Below are 20,923 nucleotides of genomic sequence, written 5' to 3'. Positions count from 1 at the left end.
AATCTTTACATTCTAGGGGACTACTTTCTCAGAAGCAGCGGAATTTAACCATAGGTATAAATCCGCCACTGCCCTAGCCTACTACCAGGAATATAACACTGCTGCTGAGACACAGCAAGTCCCTCAAAATGCAATGCAATGCAAGGTTGGTTATATTTCTAACATTATTCTATCAACAGACATTTACATTGACTGTCTGGCGTTATAGTGGATTTACCTCGGGTGTACTTTGGAGTGGGTAAGACTGTTTTATTAGCAGGCTAGTATTGCCCGTTGCCGTGCGCTAGCCTATCACAAGCAAACTCAGCAACTAGAAGGACTGAATGAAATGTGTTAAACTGTCTCCAATGATAAAGAACACCAAGGTTAACTTGGGAATCGGGCCCCATGTCCAAAACTCCGAACTACCCCTTTAAGTTGCTTGAGGAAAAATCCAACAACCAAACTTTAAAAACCTCCTACTCTGGGGAACTCGAGGAGGATTCAAGGCATGTCAGATGGAACGTTTGTCCCCGACTGTCACAGGTCATCTCCAGGGGTCACGACATCTGGTCAACGCCCATATTTGGTTTTCAGAAGGAAGCTCTGGTAAACGGACACGCAAGGACGCTGTCATGGTGGAAGGCCATAAGGGTAATGCAGCAGATCATTTGTGCACAAAAAGGAAATAACGGTTAACAAAAACACAAAACAAATATGATAAATGATCCTTTTATAAATTAGATATATTCATTTGGTTCACAGTTTCAATGTTACATTCGGAGGTTTCAAGACATTTAGCCATGTCTCGGAAACTTTTGCTTGATGAGTCGATGGGTTGATCAACCCAGTTCATCTAAAGATAAGAATACAATTATTCTCTTGGGGTGTATTCTCATAATGTCATAATTAATTCTGACAGACTCACTGTATCACAATATGAAAATACATTTGAAAAGCTTTGTGCATGATTGTGATGCAGCCTGATCAAAGGCATTAACCACTCCACTGGAGTTACAGCCGTGCTCTTCCCCATTAGCCGTAGGGGGTGGCTGGAGCGTCGGTGACCTTGAGCATGGCACTAGGGCCCTCCGGTTGACTTCCCAACCAACTGTCCCACAGATGCCTTCAGGGCCGCGGTGGAACACTGGTGCAAAAGATCCAGCGATAATCATGTGAATGACGCGACAAGTCGCTGCCTCACATGCCCGTAGCACTAGGACATGAGCGTGCCCGCATCACGCAGAGACATCACACAAATGTGCAAAACACATCACACACACACACACACACACACACACACACACACACACAAACACCAAAAGGCATGAGTCTGATTCCTCTGTGTTACATCAGAGCACATGAGAAGAGAGTCATGGTGATATGGTGGCTTGACCACATAGTACATCGTACATTTTGAAGTAGTACGCAAGCGTGCCATTGACGCATTTCATTTTTTGGTGTATTGTGTTTTTTAAAAGCATGAAGGTATACCCTGGACTGTCACACGGGGTAGAGCGTCTTTCTAACACACAGACTACACACATTGTACGGGTCACTTGTTTTCTAGACAAACCTTCAACCACTAATCAGATACCCAATATATTGCTTAAAAAAAAGATTTGTTGCACTCCAAGAGCCCGTCATAGTACCGCTAGCCATTAGCCTAGCCGTTGGCTTAGTTATCCAGTGATCATCCTAGCCAGACCGCGGTGCACCTGCGCCTGCACCGGCCCGTACTCCACCGCCTCCCCGTCCACAGTGATCAGGCCCTTCGCGGCGTAGGGCTCAAGCCGCAGGGCCCGCACCCTGCGGTACACCAGGTGCGGGCAGCCGGTGGCCAGGTGAGTGCCCTTCTCCATGGCCAGGAACAGCTTGAGCAGCGAGGCGCGCGATATCCCCGCCTTGACGTACATGAGGTGGATGACGCCCTGGTCCAAGGCGGCGTTGGGGGCGCCCAGCAGGTCCTCGGCCAGGCACGACTGGTACATGGCCAGCATGAGCACAAAGTCCTCCTCCGGGACCACCGCCCAGTCGCCAGGCACGGGCCCATCGGCGGGGGGCAAAAGGGAGTCGGCGGGGCCGTAGAGCGAGGGGGTCTCCCTCCTCTTTGTGTTGAGGCCGTTGTTGGAGCTGCAGGTGTTGCGGAAGGTGTGGTCTCCGCCGCCGGTGGGGATGGCTCCCCTCTCGGCGCCGGTGTCCCCGTCGTCGTCCGCCGGGAGGTAGGAGAGTCGGCCGCGGTAGACGCGCAGCGAGGCCAGCCTCACCAGCGTGCCCACGGTAAAGCGGGCCGCGCCCACGTGCCGGTACTTCTCGCTCTCCACGTCCACGTCGGCCACGAAGCCCCAGGCCAGGGAGAGGAAGGAGAAGAGGCGCTGGCCCGAGCCCAGGTGGACCGAGGTCAGGTCCATGCGGGACACCAGGCCCTTACACAGGATGAAGCCACAGCTGACCAGCAGCTCCTCGCTGGACACCAGCGGGCCTCTGGAGGAGCAGGAGAGAGAGGGAGAGGGCAGGAGGCAGAGGGAGAAGGAACAGAGAGAGCGAGAGACAGAGTCAAGAGGCATTAAACAAAGCATTTCGGTGTTGTATGAACCAATATCCACTTAAAAAAAATCAGAAAAACGGATTTTTATCAAATCTCATAAAGTATCCGATATCATCGTACAAATTATAGACATTATTATGATGATATTATCAGACTATGAATTAGGCAGGTGGGGTGGAGTGGGATGCAGGGCCATTTATTGATATTTATTCATCAATGTATCCAGGTGGTGCTCTGTTTGTGTGATTGTGGGTTTGGAGTTAGGATGCTGAAGTAGGTTCTGGGAGTCTCCAGTGGGATGCATGAGGCAGGACAGGGTAGGCAGGGAGCCCCATCTGGTGGACGGAGTTTGGGGTGAGATTTCAGACAGACAACCCACATCCAAATCCATCTGCATGACGCACGCGCGCGCACACACGCCCACGTGTCCGTCTCAACCTCTACATCAATATTCCCTAGACTTTCACCGCTCCCTTTTCAAAACTTTTACAAAGATGTCAACTGGATTTCCATCCAAGGAACTGTTGGGTTAAGAAAATAAATCATACAAAATATGGACTACCTCACCTTCCATTTCCTATTATAATACATCAGGATAATCACACGTCAAATGTGATAGATTCTTATAATTAATACATTATTCCAACAGATTTACACTTTCTATCTACTTATCTATCTGGGTGATATCATGACCTGGGACTAGATATCCTGGTATGAACATTGTATGTTAATGCTTCATTGTTTCTCCTTCTCCCTACTTAGTTATGTTGCAATGTTGATCAGCAACCAGCAGGGGGAGCCATTCACCAACTCAGCAGAGTCCCCCCTGTACTTCCTGCAAACACTGGCCTGGGCCAACTTAAGAAACCCTGTCAGTGGAGACTCAGACCCCTCATCATTCCAGGTCCCACCAAATACGGCTTACAAACCATTGTTGCCACAATGGACGCTGGCGTTCTGTACAGTGTGCACGGTAACTTTCTAGGTCATTTGATCTACAAACAGCGTATAGACTCAGTGAACTTCTACATCATTCAGCAGAGAATAATACCAGATCCATTCTAGCTCTAGGGCTACCTCCGGACAAGCTGCAAATCACACAGACACACACACACAAACACACACTCACACCAGGGGGATCCAGAATATGTGGGTGTGAGAGAGTGTATGGGATAGATAACTAGATAGGTAGGTATAGATATTTAGACAGAGAATTAGCCAGATAGAAGATAGATAATTAAACAATGAATAGGAGGGGATGAATAGGGGAGAAAGAGATTGAACGACAGAGATTGAACGAGACACAGAGAGATAGAAAGAGAGAGAGAGAACGAGAGACAGAGACAGAGAAAGAGACAAAGAGAGAGAGAGAGACAGAGAGAGGGATAGAAAGAGACAGACAGACAGACAGAGAGGGAGAGAGGCAGAGAGAGAGAGACAGAGCTAGCTTAACAATAGTGACTCTGGCCCCTTCCCCTCATTGTTGTGGCAGCTCTAGCAAGAGGATCTTTGTGTGATGCCAACACGTGGATCGTGCTACCTTCTCCTACCAAACACACCGCGTTGCTAAAGAAACTACCAGCTCCATTAAGGAAAGGCTGCATTGTGGGGTCCTTTAGCAACATGATCTGGAGGCACTGCTGGCACTAGCCTGGTAGTATCATGTGCATCTGTATTTCTGAATGTTTTGAAGCACCAGTGGATCACTCAGAAACAAGTGTGTCGGTTGATTGTTTAGGACATGGACGTATGAAACGATCTGTGTAAACCATTTTGTTCGATTGTTTGTTTGTTTACCATTACACTCGTCCATCTAATACCTCCTGCTGACGTAGACTTCAGCCCGTTTAAAGTAGCAAGACAGTTCATAGATGGAGCTTCCCCATCATCACCCAATCCTACAGAAACTCAAACTGTCAAACATTTTGTTAGGGTACATTAAGTGGCAATGAGATCCAAGGAGTGCATTTCTCACTCAGGTAGAAAAGTCAAGTATGCATCAGCAACCACTCCCATGCAGCGTATGCCGTCCTCTAGTAAGAACAAAAGAGGTATCTGCTATCATGGAATGCAAGTGATTCATTGGGGGGCGGTTCCCAGACGCAGACTTCCAACCCAGGTAAAAATGCTACTGAACCAACACTTGGCAATTGTAAATTATTGCATACCTGGAGCGGCCTGCAGTACTGGTTGGACTGGTTTTTCCCAGTGCCTATGTGTGTGCGTTCGATAGAACAGCAGCTATCCGAACACATCAACAACCCATTTACTCCACTGGAGTTTCTGTTAACATTGACACGATGGACATTGAATTTGTTGAGATAATAATCCTGGCAAGATATATATTCAGCCTGGGCCTGCCCGTGTGGGATAAAATGTATTTTATTTCTTTATAATTGTATGAAAGAATTAATAGGAACTACTCACGCGGTTCATTACTCCACACCATGTGTGATATGCATGTCTGAAACCATAACCCATACAATTAGTTATAGCCTACATCAGTTGTATAGGCTATTTTGGAAAATTAGACGGACGTAATCGATTGAGGGACAGGTCAACAATGGTATTATAATTGCATGAACGAACAAGATGTGTTTCCGAAATAACAACCCAAACACGCATTGTATTTCGTTTTATATTGTAGCCTAATGAATTTGAATGATTTGTTTATGAAAAATGTAATATATTTGGTTGGTTTCAGACAAACAGAACCAACACATTTATATCTGTGATTATGAATAAATTAAGTTTGATAATCAATCGGAATGACATATTTGTGTAAAGAGACATTTAATATAATTGGATTAGGCCTACTTTATATATCGTAGGCCAAATTATATATACCAGGGGTCGGCAACCCTAGGCACGCGTGTCACAAGAAAATGTCAAACTGGCACTGCATGTGGAAAAGGTTGCTGACCCCTGATATATACAGACAGAACACATATGAATCCTGGGAGTTATATTTCACATTGGTGCCGTCATGACTTGTATACTACAAGTCACGACGGAGTACTTCTATCTGGCGGAGCTGGGTTTTGATGGCGGTTCAGTGTCCATTTTAATCCCTCGCCGATGAGGGATTGAGTCTTTTTATCTGGTGCAGAAGGGTGCTGGCGTGGATGGGTGCTGGAGTGTTAGCGTGCTAGCATGTGTCGGCGTGCTAGCATGTGTCCGCGTGCTAGCGTGTGGCCGCGTGCTAGCGTGTGGCCGCGTGCTAGCGTGTGGCCGCGTGCTAGCGTGTGGCCGCGTGCTAGCGTGAGACCTACCCAGAGTAGTGGTGGATGGAGGCCGCCAGTGCGTTCCCTGAGCCCCCGGGCAGGATCCCCAGAGGGGTGTGGATGGCCTGCTCCCAGTCCTCCCTCTCCAGCAGACCGTTTACAACCTGACACAAACACACAGGGACAGTTCAGGGACCATGACAAACAGTCAAAAGCCCATAGAAACTGGAAATAGATCCCCATTCTAAGACGTGCAATGGAGCTTCCGTGCGTGCGTGCGTGCGTGCGTGCGTGCGTGCGTGCGTGCGTGCGTGTGTGTACTATGATAAGGTCAGTGATTGTGCTGTGAGTGACCCGCTGGTCAGTCGAGAACATGAAGGTGGAGGATGACGAGCAGAGAGGGCAGGGCAGGTCTTAGTTCCACCTGCCCCACTTAGGCAACGTTAGGATTCCGCGTGGACAAATGCCATGGTTACAAAAGTGATGAGTGATCAGCAAAGGACCTCGCTGCACATCACACACACACACACAAGAGGGAGCCCCTCCGAAGGGTCAAGCTGTTTACGGCAACGCCGGCCAGATTTAACTCTGGCGAGGGCCAACGTGAGCAATTTACCAACTCTCCCTTCAGCCCTCAGGGAACATGTAACTCAGATTGAAACAAGGAAACCACTAAAGGCTTGGCTCTGCTCATATCGTCTACAGCAGGGTAGCCAACCTGGCTGCCCACAGGGACCAGGTGAGAGGCCCGCAGGGTATGGTCTAAAAATAGCACCAGTCACCATGGAGCTCCGTCTATAATATATAATTATCATTAAAGGTGAACAATAAATAAGGTGGGTGACCCCTGGTTACAGCCACAAACAAGTGAACATTACTCTTTGAAGTACATACTGGTAATCTCAGCAATTAAAGTCAAACATTTACATGAATTGGTTGCAAAAGTGAAATAATGAAATAGACCCTTATAAACCCGACTATGAGGCGACGAAATGGTTCGGCCATATCACGCATCAACATGGGGGATCAGGATGGGACCACAGTGTCAGGTCTATTGGTTCATGGTGCATCATGTTTCTTATCTCCTTTATTTTTTAAAGGAAGCTATACAATGGCATAAAGGAAGTTCATTCATGCACGAGAAAAAAAGACAAGAAATGGAGCATTTGATGCTGAAGTGAGCCTTCCCTGGCTTGGTTAAGATAAAAGAATAATAAAAAGTTACCCCCCTAGTGTGTGATTGTTTATCCATGCATGCCTTGGGGTGCGTGTGTGTGGACCCACAAGCATGTGTGTGTGGACCCAAATGCATGCGTGTGTAGGTGGACCCAAAAGCATGCATCTGTGTGCGTGTATAAGTGGACCCCCATGCATGCGCGCATGCGTCTGCGTCTTTGTATACAAGTCTGTGTACCTCGTACAGTAATCCGTCTCCTGAGATGATGACCAGGGCGTCCCACTGGCTGAGGTCAGCCTCCCGTACCAGCTCTCTGGCATGGTTCTTCCGCTCTGCACACAAGCACACACACACACACACACACACACACACACACTTTATGTGGAACCTTTTTTTGCAGTCAATGCGCTCCATTCATGCAAAACATTCACGTTTAAATACGTCTTATTTCTTTAGGCCTATTGATTTTTTTTCCCACACAGTCACACCAGACCAATCAGTTAGATAATGAAAAAGGCCCCCAGGCGAGAAAGTGGACACCCCTCCTGATGAAGTGAGTTATCACACTGCCAATAAGATCACTGTGTTCCACTCCTGTATTATCCCACAGCACTCAGTCAAATGAAACCGCTTCACAACGGCTGATCCGCTGGAAGGCTCTCAACTATGCAGATACGCCGCAAAGCAAGTGCAACCACCCCCATCACAGGCAACATGAGATACGCAAGCCACACATACACACACACACACAACAGTTTTAAGCATTTTACAATTGCATTACTTTAACTGCATTTTACTATTTGTTTGTATACTCACGGAAATCTAACACTCAATACACCCAACAGTGTGTGACCCGTCACTCACACTGAACAGCTTTGAGTGTGTGCGTGTGCGTTCCTATGTTTGTCTTAGGGCCTGCGGGGTGTTTTGTTTTGTGGCGGCGTCTCTCTGGGTTTATCTCCCTTTTTCTATCCTCTCGTCTTCTTTTCGTCTCAAGGTGAAGAGGGCATTCTGCCAGTCATGTGCACCAGACCATAACTGCATCCGTCACAACTCTCTCTCCCTCCATATCTCTCCCTCTCCCTTTGTAAACCTTCTCCGTTGCTGTCGGACAGATAGCCCCAAAAGTACACCTCCATCCACTCCCCTCTTACAAAAGTGATAGCGGCGTCTTTTTTACAGCAGGATTTCAATCATGTGATCGGAAGTTTCATCAAAGAATCGAATGCCTCTCATCTCGGTACCTCTCGACCAAAGGTTCTTGCATAACCCGTTATGTGTAGTGCTAATTATTTCATAATGGCGAGTTAGCATCAAGAGGGCCGCTTTGAATGCGAGTGACCTCACGTGACCCCTCCTACTTTAATATCTACCAACTTGGACGCAGAGAGGTTGTTTTGTGGGCATTTATTAATATTAATGAAGCCCCTTGCAGGCTGATTGGCTGGTTGTTCTGGTAGTGTAGCCAGGTCTTGCCGTGCTATTGGATGCCCTGTATGGCTGCATTATCATTGTGAGTGGAGGATGCATTACGGAGGCAGCATCACAGTGATGGTTGTGTTGATCCTGAGAATGAGGGCAGAAGGGAAACGTAGGGAGATGTGTGTGTATGTGTGTTTGGTGTTCTACCACTGTCCTCTACCAAGTACTACCTTTTTCTATATCTAACCAAAGGATCAGCGCGACAGAGCCCCGGTCTCGGTGCGTTGTGGTCTGAACCGATTCATCTTGCTAGACAGTAATGGCTTTTCTGGACCGCTCTCAAACAGCTGTAGTCTAGGGTTGGCTCGCCGCCAGCCAGCGGTCGCACACGACCACTTCCTGTTGAAAAGGGTTAGAATGGGCCGAGCTCGGGACACATCGGTAAGAGCCATCAAGGCTGAGCAGGCTAAAGTATGTGGGCAGTTGCTGTGGTCTGTTGGGTGCTCTGTCTTTAGCGCAGGAGAGACGGTCGTAGCCCCAGGATTAGCCTACCTTATTGGCCGATGGGATTCATGTGAAACGCCCAACTCCCATTGGAATTCCCCTTGTTCACTGCATTTCTGGGGTTATGGGTTTCTTTTCGGCGGAAAATGTGTCCTCCCTGGCCTGAGGGCCGTCATAAATAGCCTGAGTGACGGCATTCTGCTGACACTTATGTAACCACGCTGAACTGCTTCTTTTTACACTCATGTTAGTGCGTTTGATTTTGCCCTGTTGGGGATATCGTAAGCATTTGGTTGCGTGATTGGTGGCGCACAAACATTCATTCAGTCGGTACTTAAGGAGTTCACCTTTACTTCACATGCTTCGGATATCTGCCTCATACCTTTCGACTGCCTCAGCCGCCTTAGAGTGAAGATCATAATACAAGATGGAACAACGCCACCAATCAATCAGGAAAAATCTGAGTTGTTCCCTTGAACTGTAGGCGACATGAACTGTGGGAGATACGACCATGACGTGTTGTGCCTCCCACATTTCCTTAACATTAAACATCTCCCTCAACAGGAGGGTCACTATATAAAGCAAACGTGAATCTTCTTCATCTAGGACCCGGTAGCCCTGACGTTCATTGCGCACTTGTGTACTGAGCGATAAGTGCCCTGTTGGAATGTGATGTAGTGCACATCTGTCTTTAAGGTGGTTTGCTTGTGCACAAGGGATTGTGTAGCAACCCGGTTTTCCCCCCTTGGGGATATATAGAGTGTACCTGATCTATAAAGGTTTCATCCCTCGGGTGGTTTAGCAGGTAGTGGTGTCAAGGGACCTCTCGTCCCATTCAGGGGCTCCCTCTCTCTGGGAGTGAAGCCAGATATGTTACAACTTGTTTCAACTGTCCCGACTAGTATGTGTAATGTTGTTGGGAAATATTGGAACAGGATGTAATCTTTCTCTGAGAGATAGTTGTTCATATGGACCATCTGACTCTGCTTTGAACTGCATGTAGATTGGAGGATTGAATGTAGGTTCAAGCATAGCATTGGATTCATTGCCTGGCTTGAACCTAGATTTGGAATTCTCTCTTTCTCTCTCTCTCATAAATGATGTATGCCTTGTCACTTCACTATCCCATGATACTCCTCTTTCCTGCTAGGAATGATGCTTAATGATGCCTAACACAGCAACAGCATACTCAGAAGACTAGACAAGTTATAGTTGATCATGAAGGGCATATGCAAGAGTGTAAGACCTCTGCATGCATGTGGGTCAGCAACACTTGATCAGACTAATGAGTCCAACAGCAGCAAAAAAGAGGATTTAACCGGCAAACATGTTATCGGATGTGGCAAGTGTGCGCACGCGTGATGGTTAATCTGTGAGTGACATAAGAGAGAGACATTAATACACAGCAGACTGCTTTGTGTGCACAGTGACACCTTGAGTGTCACTGTCGGTGCTATTATGTGCGTTCTTTACTTGAAATAATGCAAATGTTTTCGGCAACTTGGCGGTCCAAGTATTATTCAAGCAAAGAATCAAATACTCACATTTCTCTTTCCCTCCCACCCCATCGCTATGATACATTTAGTAGCTTCTGTGTTCATTCCAAAAGCATCCATTTAGTTGATTAGTCGTTTGAGATCTTAAGCTCATGGATGCATTTCTGGTCGGTTCACGTTTTCAGAGTCACTGTGATCAGGTTTCTCGCTGCACAAACCTGAGAGCAGATCTATTGTGGTGAACAAGAGATCAACGTCTGTGTGGGTGAGTGCGTGCATGCATGCGTGTCAACTCACCGGTGATGAAGAGTGTGTGTGGGACCCCGGCCTCGTGGAGCATGCGCTGGACGGGTCCGTTGTACAGCGCCAGGGCCTGGCCCTTCCCGCTCTGCGGATTCACCAGGAGCATGACCCTGCATGGCCGTCGTACCTCGCTCAGCAACACCCCTACAACGCCGCACAGAGAGAGACGCATCAAAAATACAGCTATGGAGGGGCTGCCACGCAGTAGAGTGGTGGACATGGACACTAGTCAGACCCGGCCCGAGGATAGTGCTGGGAAATATCGGCCCGACCCGCGGGCCGGGTCGGACCGGGTCGGGCCGGGTCGGGCCGGGTCGGACCATTGATCGAGGGATTGTGTTTTTTTTCTTTTTTTAAATCATTGCTTTATTGGCCTAATCTTAGGAGAAACCTATGCCATAAACAGAAATATTATAGGCCCATATTTAGCAGAGTAGGCCTAAGTAACAAATGTGTACAAAGTTACACAAAGTAAAAAAATACATTAAAAACGCCACACATGTTCCAGCTCACGTGTCTCCTCCACTCACACGCATCACAACGGGCCTGCTTTGCTGTGCAACTCCTTATCGTTTATTGTCTGTGTTCAGCATTGTTCACGTTTCTTCATTCAGATTTTTTGCAATCAATTCCATTTTTGAATAAACAAACAGCAGTTACATGCTTCATCCTTGTTGCATTATTTATTAGATAATTCCTAACAGATTTCTGTAGTTCAAACAACTCCGAATTGTATTTGAGAACGTCAGATATAACAGCCCATGTTTTAAAATTAATGTCGGATTGAAATCGGGCTCGGGCTCATAATTACAATTAATGTGTCGGGCCGGGCTCGGACAGAACGTGCACGGGCTCGGGTCGGGTCGGGCTTGATTCTCTGTGCCCCACCTAAGATCTACCGCGTAGGGACAGAATGGGCAAATGAGCAACAATAGGTAAGAACATGCTTGCGTGCGTGTAGGCAGACGCCGAGAATCAAGACGGTATAATCTCAAGGTTCAGTTATACAAGCGGCCAAACCATCACCTGTTGAATACTGATCAACTTTAACCCCTGCATTTCCCTCAGTCCTCCCATCAGCCACATTGCCTAGCAACTCTGTCGCAGCGATGGCTAGGAACACACACACACACACACACACACACACACACACACACACACACACACACACACACACACACACACACACACACACACACACACACACACACACACACACACACACACACACACACACACACACACACACACACACACACAGGAATGTGGGTGGAACCCATGGGCAGTGATCACAATAGATACCAAGTATTAAATACACAGAAGTGTATTAAAGAGATCCAATACAACCCACCGATTCTTTCCGGAACAATCACATGAAAAATGAGAAGCAGTTGTTCAGAAACCACGGTGACAATGCAGACTAAGCCCTTACAGGGTGCCAAGGAACTTGAATACAGACCAACCAGGTGTTAAACACAATGTGAAAGGATAAAGTAAAAACTCATTCTTGCAATGAGGGTGCGTTTGTGACAGTAAAGTACTTTGGTACATAAAAAAAATATATAAAAATGTCAAATACAACAGAGCTGTTGGCTGGTGCACAATCCTAGTTTGATAAATAGGTTTAGTTTAAGACTTCCTGGAGATAGTAAGCAGAAAGTAGGGAAGCTGTACAAAGTGAGAAACCTAATGGGTTGGACCTTGTACTACTGGTTTTTGTGGTATAGAATGGACAATAGTGCAGAAAAATGAGTCAACTGTAGACAGTTGAGCTTATTCCTGACTTGCAGGTTTTTGATGCAGGCTCCCATTTTAATGGCTTTAGGGAGCTAACAGCGATACTGGAGGTCAACGTTTCTCACTGGCGACAAGCACACATCCCAGGGCCGCGTTTACAACAATAGAGGCAGTCGATGCTCCTCTGAACCACCTGAGGCACAGGGCGGCGTCTCTCAGATCCTCTGTTCAAACCCGTAAACAGCCATCAGATTGGTGTTGGGAACAGGCTTTTGGATGTTTGGCCTCTGATGTTCTGTGTCACGGTCAGAGCAGGGAGGCATCGTTATTGTTTGATAGGTTTAGAGATCCCCCCCATATGAACCCGACGGCGGCAAGCATTACCGGGCTGATGTAAATTCCCAAGTGTCAGAGCATAAGCTTCAAAACTCAACTTAAAACATCTTTGAGATAACACAAACATGAATCACTAACCGTATGTGTAGCTGTGATAAACTATGTTAAAATGATGACTTCCAAATCGAGAATTTGGCTTATTTATCAAGCAGTTAAGGCAACACTATTTGGTTCCAAATAACTTTCTTCATCCGCTTTTTCAAATCAGTTGTGCGGTTATTGTCCAGGGCTACCTGTATCATTGCGCACGTCCCCAGGGAGGAAGAACTTAGATTCAGATCAAACACTGATCTATGATTGTCTCACTGCTCTGGTCTGACCTTGAGAAGGATAACAAAAGAAAAAAAAGCCCAAATCCTGAGCTAAGCTTGGATTCCTATGTTGGATTCAACGTCAGAATCACAAATCATATTACGTGACGCAATGGTGTGTGCCAATGTCAATTTAAGATTAATGTTGTTTAAGGTTTAACTGATTGTTTTATTTTTGGCAATGATATATCCAAAAGGTGTATCAGGAGGTCAGAAGTAGTCTGGCAATCAGGTTTTAATGTATTGAAAGAAGATAAATCACAGGTAAATGTTATCTTATCTCCTCAAAAATGAGTAAAGCTTTTGCTATAACCACAAAGCATTTAACATTAACTTAAGGAAGTTAATGTTCAGGGTGAAACATGGGGACGAGTCATCCAAACAGTGGCGTCAGTTGAGTTGCCAAAAGGGCAAGGCTTAATTATTTTTTATAATGGAAAAAAAATTGGGGAAAAAATGCTGACTTCAACCATTTTGAAGGAGAACGAATCAGAGTTGTCAAAGTTGGTACACGTAAAGAAACCGCATGTCTCTAAAAAGTAAAGTACCCCTTTGAAGACAAAAAAACAATCAGCCCCATTTTTCATTAAATGACAATTCCAACCCAGAAACCTCAAATTTTCTTCACAAAATGCACATGCAGGGACATGTCCAGTTAATTATGCACCAACCCCCACCCATACCCACACTTTTAATTTAGGTGACAATCACTAGTAATGTTATCAGTAATCAGTTTCAACCACTGATGGTTGAAGAGGTGAAGTAGTGAAGTAATACTGGTGAAAGACAAAGCCAGGGCGGAGAGGACGCCTGTGTAAACAACGTCAAATTACATTGTACAATAAGCTGGAAGGCCATTCTTTTATTTGATGAACTACAGCTCAAGTGTTTTAGATGGGATCATTGTTGCACCATGGTAGCTCTAGGCCTCCGTAGAATCGCTGAGCACCGGCCCAATTCCACCACAGGTCTCACAGTTAGTGTAATCTTGATAGAAACACACACATTCAAACATGACCCCTTTTCACAACGGGATCCGGTACACTTTTTAAATACAAGACCATGCAACTGACTGACACTGTCTAGAAAATGTACAGACTGGATAGGTGTGTTTATAGAGAATAGAGAGACACAGACAAAACCAAGCATATTTTGCTGTTCTTGCGTTTTGTTTCTAAATCTTCCAACACCATCTGAGCCAAGACAAACAGCGCTCAATCCACCCTGGAGGATCTGTTATGTATCCCGTCGCCCCGGGTTCAGCACAGAGTTCTGACCTCACGGTCTGTGGCGTACTCCTTTGATACAATGCCACTTAATGGACACCCGTCCGGATCTCATTGCAGAAGGGCTTTTCATCTTCAGTTTCTGCCGGGGCTTTGGGTTTTCAATCGATTAATTCCAAGTGTGACGTTCACTTCATCACAGATAAAGCCAGACATGAGCCAAAACAGGAAGGTGCAAGTCAACTTTATTGTAACCAGACGGAAACGTGGACAGGACACTGCAATCGATGTGGAATAGCCTGGGGAGCTATAACTCTAGCTCAGGGTGGCCGGTGACTCTGTTTAAACTTTTGAGTAGAGATATGCCGCTAACCATATAAGGGCATACGGCAATCTTTTTATTATTTTTCTTACAGAAGAAGGTAGGGCTGTTTTTCTTTGGTAATTCAGTTAGTACGCTGATGGCTGGGTTACTATTGAAATCCTGAGATATATAAAAAAATTAAAAAAAGAATTGCTTGAAAGCCATCCAGGGCGGCCGTAACGGAGAATATGAATTATGGGTTTCTTGAGACAAACTGTCAGGAGCGTTGGAACATATCTGGTTTAACGACAGGGGGGTTTCCAACGCTACGTAAAACCTGTCCCGATTACCCAACAAAGTAGCACCTCGGAACATCATAACCCACTGCTTGGGCATCTCGACGAGAGGCAATGACAGGCTAGTGAGATGAAGCGCCACTGAGCTCCACACCTCAAAACACACCCGAGCGCTCCCAGTCTTTCATCGCTCCCGTCACAGGTGTCCTGTTTCTAGCCTTGGGAGCTTGGGCTCTGGGAAGCACTGCAGAGATCTTAATGGAGTAATGACCGTGTGGCTCTCCCAGCAAAGGAAACAGCCGCTCAAATTAAAGGGGATGGGGGGGGGGGGGGGGGGATCTGGGAAAACTCTGGAAATACACCCATGGCCTGTGGTGGTGGTGTGTGGTAATAGCTGCCTCACTTTGGGACAATGTGACAAAAACAAGCAGCCCTATTCTGCTGACATGACCAGATATCTGGAGGAAAAGTGCAGCTTGAGGAGCTGATTCATTGCCTGCAACATTACATTTTGTTTTGATATTTTTAAATCACTGAACTGTTGTCTTATATTTTTTATTTTATTTTTTACTGTATTGACAGTCAATGGGAAGGCGAGATTAAGAAAAAATAACAACGGATTCGATGCATATGCAAAATAAAGTTAGCACTTAATCTCTTCTTTATATTGCAGCACTTAAAGCTCAATGGAGATAGCATAAGGGGCCTCAGAAATAGGTACGTCTTTAGAAGGGCGTATCCTCACAGTGATCGGTCAACTTGTGCTTCCACAAAGGCTGAGTGCCTTGTGATGTTTCAAGCTTGATGGTAAATGAGGAACGCGGGTGTATTGTCTGAGATTATATAGCTGTGGTAATTGGGGGCTGTATGAAGTGCTATGGCTTGCTTCACCAGCTTCAATAGGCTCCTCAGTTGGCGTCATTATAAAACTCTTGGGGCCGTTTGCTCTCCGACTTGCTATGGGGCCCATGTGGAGTTTAATGTGTGCTAACTGATTTGAGCACTTAATTTGAGTGTGTGCGTGTGTGCATGCATGTGTCAGTACAGAAATTCCCAACCTCCTTTGCCCCTAACCTTACTAAATGATTACTGAAAAATCCACTTCCCCTTGCTGTCCATTCTCAGTTAATTTTAAACCAGGCGGTCTGTGTATTGACAAAGATATTGAGTTGTCATGCCTGAGGCTGTGAAATAGTTAGATAACCTGTAGTATTAAACCGTGACATAAAATAACAGACCAGCAGCTTTAAAACACACAATTGTTTAAAACAAACTGGACTACAACTTAACTTAACTACCACCAACATCAATTATGCTATTTAAAAACCTTTTAACACTTCCACTGGCAACAACTTGGTGACATAGGCCTATGCTAGATACACAAGGTTTTGCCTCGTTGTCGTTAGCATTAAGCACTGATCGCACTGATATCGACCCTACTGAGAGTTTAGCATTACTCACAACTGTCAATGGAAGAATGTCACTGAACAACCTGGCATGATAAACACTTCAAATTAGTTTCACATTCTTGGGAATTAGGTTGAAGTGCTACTGATGAGCCATGATGGAGCAACAAACCCCTTACTCAAGTTGCATGTACACAACCAACCTATTACCAATTCAACATGGCAACCCTTTTTTACTTGAACAATTGTATAAAATGCTCCAATAGCATTACATTAAATGCATTATAGCATTTTCAAACAATACCATATTACAGTGCTGGAGTAGCTCACATTCAAACTTTCTCACCAGGCTAACCTTGACAACATCATAGATAATGCAGTATTGCAAATTTCAAAAGCACATATTGCAGGGAAAATCCTATGGTCCTTTCCTAAAGATTTGCTTCAGTAAAGTATTTTACCTACAGTAAAATGATACCTTATCTTTTTTTTAACGGTGAATTTCTGGGTGCATGTTTAAGCGGTGTTGTGTGTTTTTGCCCTGTTCTTGACTGAGCTGAACCACAGAGGGGGGAGGAGGAGCAGACGGAGCAGGAGTCGGGAGGTTGTGGTAAACTGTCTGAAGAGCTATATTGAGAAGAAAATGAAGGGCGAGACTAGCGCAACAAGAAAGAAGAGTTTGTGGGCGTTGCAAGTCAGTTTAATATAAGATGAGACCGAAGACTCATCGCTAACTGCAAAAGCCCAACGGTCTAACTGATAAACAAATAGACATACAGTGGGACGAACGGATGCGCTGACAGACTGACTGGATTACTGATGAAAGAGATGAAGCGACCTGCCGTCTCATTTGTTCCCCTTTCGTTGTGCTGCTTACTGAACTACGGCACTGTGTTGTTTTAACCAGCCTCTTCAGAGTTTTCCCCTGTATAAGTCTACTTTTGGCTCTTGGCTCTGCACGCATGCATCACACCCTCTGTGAACCAAACACAGCAGTGAAGGAGGCCAACGCAGACATTTAAAATAAACCTCTGACTTCATGGGCAGGAAATGGACTGCCCACCGTGAGATACGACCACAACCACATTTCCCTCCCCGAGGAGGAACCCAGGGACTCCCTTTGAGAGACCCAGTGGCCAATCAGTGGCCTCTGCCTATCGGTGAATGGATTGTCTTATCAGAGGCGAGCGCTTCAGAGTGAAGCACGCTCTGCAACATTTTTCTACACGGCTACTCAATACATGTAACCATGTCAATATCTGTATAGCAAAGACAAATGAACGCAGCAGCAGCGTAAGTTGAAATACCATATTAGGCCGTTTCAACTGGGGAAGAAATGTAACATAAGCCTGTCTGACTGATACTATGGCATAGTATCAGTGGGCATTTTCTTTGATTTGGAGTTGTAGTGTTTTCCAAGTGCGACAGCAGTGTTCTCCTTCAGAAGATGAATGACAGAGATACAAATACAGACAGAAACAGAGAGAGAGAAGTCTGACAAGGTTGAAAATGTAATTCGGAGTTACAGAGCGATAGAAAGGAGACAGAATTTAATGAAACGGGTCCCACACCAGTGACACAGACACCTCTGGCACTCTCCACAAAGCTTGAGCTTTGCCTCACAATTGTCATTTATATCCATTGGGGATGGGGATTTAAGCAGAGTAAATTAATGTTTTGGCCATCCTGTGATACAAAGAGAGAAAAAAAGAAAAGACACACACACACACACACACACACACACACACACACACACACACACACACACACACACACACACACACACACACACACACACACACACACACACACACACACACACACACACACACACACACACACACACACACACGTTTAATTAATTACTAGAGGTAGGTCTGCCCTGGCTGGTGCAGGTTGTATGTTGTTGGCCCTATTGTTCTGAGATCAATAACCACCCAGCCGCGGCCGATGCCATCTTCATGTAATGCTCTCTAGCAAAGGACTGACATTCATTCTGGGCTCTTTTGATCCTGGCTCGACATTAAGTATGCAGCTCATTTCTGATTTGATCACAGCCGCATTCAGTGTTAACATAATGGAGTATTGTATATTTCAACATAAAGCGGATGTCCTCATCATCTGCAATTTGAAGATGATGCACAGTGTGTTACATTCTAAATGGTTGTCATGGCTCATAGGCCAGAGGCCTTTAGACCTTCATTAGTAGGTCTTGGCAAACATCATGAAACTGGCTTTTCTGTGAGTGCGTGCGTGCGTGCAATAGCTATCTGAGCGAGACAAATGTTTATGGAAGGTGTTAATCCAAAAAGAGGTGATGTCTGCATTGTGTTTGACGTGGTGAAAATAAAAACAAGTTAACATGTTGGGCACTTCAAGCACTCAAGCACTTGTTGCACAAGGAGGAAAGGCTATCCACACAAAGGTGGAGCTGTTTAAAGACACTGTGCACCAGGTCAAGTGTAAGGTAACACCAGGACAGGAGGACTTGTTCGGGGAAGGTATATTCAAACTAAACCGTAGGGAGTAAGCAGGTCAAGCAGGTAGTCAATTCATACAGATATGTTTCCATCAACAGATCACTGGCGGGGATTGACCCCTTGATTGTGTTTCCCACCATTTGTATCAAAAGCTGACTTTGGGGAATATTTGGGAATACCGTCTGCCCTCCTGGAAAAATGTCAAATTCCAAGAACTGCAGGGTCATGGATAGGATTGAATTAATTGTAGGAATAGGCTAATCTCCCTATTAGCAACATATTGCAAAATATATTCTCCACTGGAAGCCACCACATTTAAAAAACATGGGCGTGTGAAGGGAATGCCTTTAGCTGCTCAGGGCCAGGAAAGTGGTCATGTATGATGTATGGTTTGAGTGTGCCAAAGCAAATGGATTAGAAAACCTGTTTACCCTAACCCTTAAATACCAAATGTATTTCTACAAAATGGGGAAATGCTATGAAGGTCATCACGTGTCCTCAACATAATGCCATCAGGTCAAGAATAAGTTTGTACAGAAAAAAAACATACGTGAGATTCCTTATCGAACCCCCTCAATTAGACTATGAGTAATGATTGTCATTGGACAGGTCTGTAATTATCAAAGCACATTTGTATGGGCTATTGTTTTCGTCTCGAGAGTGATAACATACCGGCTAGTGTGCATCATGCTTTAATGATGCGACTCCTTGTATGTCCGGGTCGAATGTTTCATTCATAAGAGATGAGTAAAAGGAAACCATTCGAGAGATGCGTTAGGGTTTAAGCTAAAGTCTAGCAACCAGTTCCAAAAGATCCATTAACCTAGTTACTGAATAGGATAGAGTTACCTTTAAAAACCGTAAATTGAAAAGAGCAGAATACACCTAATAATACAAATGGAAAACTGCGCAAAAAGTAGAGTGCCTTAATGCAACAAACTAGGACCACCTTTGGCCATCATTTAGGTCTTAATAAACCCAATTAACAATAACATAGTGTTACTTTGACCTTAAACAGGTTACACACCGTCTCTGGAGGGCTGCAGGAGTCCCATACGCTGTTGGATCGCTCGAGCCCATTTATCCGCCTCTTCCAGGTTAGCGCGCGGGTCCTGGACCGACGCGATCTGGAAACACTGCTCCACCCGCTGCCTCGAAACACCGGTGGACATCCACCGCTTCTTCAGAGGATAAAAGTAGACCGAAAAGTATGCCCCCGAGTCTTCGTTGTCATCTTCCCGGTAAGAACGAGCACCGACGCAGTCCTTTAAATTGAACGTTTGCCTGCTCCGCCCGAGGACAGGTGAGGGCGCGAGGAGCTTTTGGACCGCGAGGTCCGTCTCGGTCAAGCTGACGACGAACTTGACTTTTGGGTTGTCAGCGGCGAAGAATTCCCCGTACAGTACCACCTGGCTGCTGTCGTTGATTAAAGACGGGTCGACCTTCTTCGGTTCCATCTTGAGCGGGGAGACGATCCGCGGACCGTTGCACTTTGGTCCGGGACGACGCTGCGCACACACTCATATACCAGCCGAGCGCCTAGGATGTCAGACTCAACAAAGCAGCAGCGTGCACAACTGCATTTAGGAGCTCCAGCATTTGGGTTGCTCGTGTGTAAAGATAGCAAATGTCGCTCTCTAGTGGCCCAATGGAAGAATTGCCGAGTAGATGAGAATAAAGAAGTAATTTATTATTTTCTTCGTTGCAGTTACAAATCCAAATATTTTGTACCTCATTCGAAAATTTGGATATATTCTGTAGGGGTAATGGGGTAGCAGGATAATGTGCGCTTCAAAATAACATGTTTTGGAACTGACTTCAACGATGAACCAGCAGTCCATCCGTAGCTCTGGGCGCGCTGGTGGTCATCACCAGCCAACATGCGCCCCCACAAACGATCCATAGAGCAGGTGATGCTTCTGAGGGTCCAGAGAGCAAGTATCAAGGCTCCAACAATTAATGCAAGCGCTCAAGTTGTCGTGGTAAACTACATCTGTATGGACTTACCCCTTCTAATTCATTATTCTGTCTGTTTTAGCGTCCTGCGGGGACTCCAACTGGATGCCTGGCATGTCGCAGCAGTGACTGCAACTGAATGTTTGGTAATAGACATC

General features: G+C 45.7%; 1 protein-coding gene across 1 annotated transcript; it reads right to left on the bottom strand.

The window, feature by feature from the left end:
• Positions 1 to 695: 695 nt before the first annotated feature.
• LOC115540992 (sphingosine kinase 1) lies at positions 696 to 20,361 on the bottom strand. Its single transcript, XM_030352696.1, has 5 exons — positions 19,837 to 20,361; positions 10,648 to 10,797; positions 7,166 to 7,260; positions 5,800 to 5,915; positions 696 to 2,463 (listed from the first exon to the last, which is right to left on the bottom strand). Exons 1-5 carry the CDS (start codon positions 20,264 to 20,266, stop codon positions 1,662 to 1,664), a joined length of 1,593 nt encoding a protein of 530 aa, XP_030208556.1. The 5' UTR covers positions 20,267 to 20,361; the 3' UTR covers positions 696 to 1,661.
• Between the last annotated feature and the right edge of the window lie 562 nt (positions 20,362 to 20,923).

The sequence above is a fragment of the Gadus morhua genome, chromosome 3 (genome assembly GCF_902167405.1).
Source record: "Gadus morhua chromosome 3, gadMor3.0, whole genome shotgun sequence".
Taxonomy (NCBI): domain Eukaryota; kingdom Metazoa; phylum Chordata; class Actinopteri; order Gadiformes; family Gadidae; genus Gadus; species Gadus morhua.
Note: the sequence above shows the minus strand (reverse complement) of the source record. Positions and strands in the feature narration are given on the sequence as shown.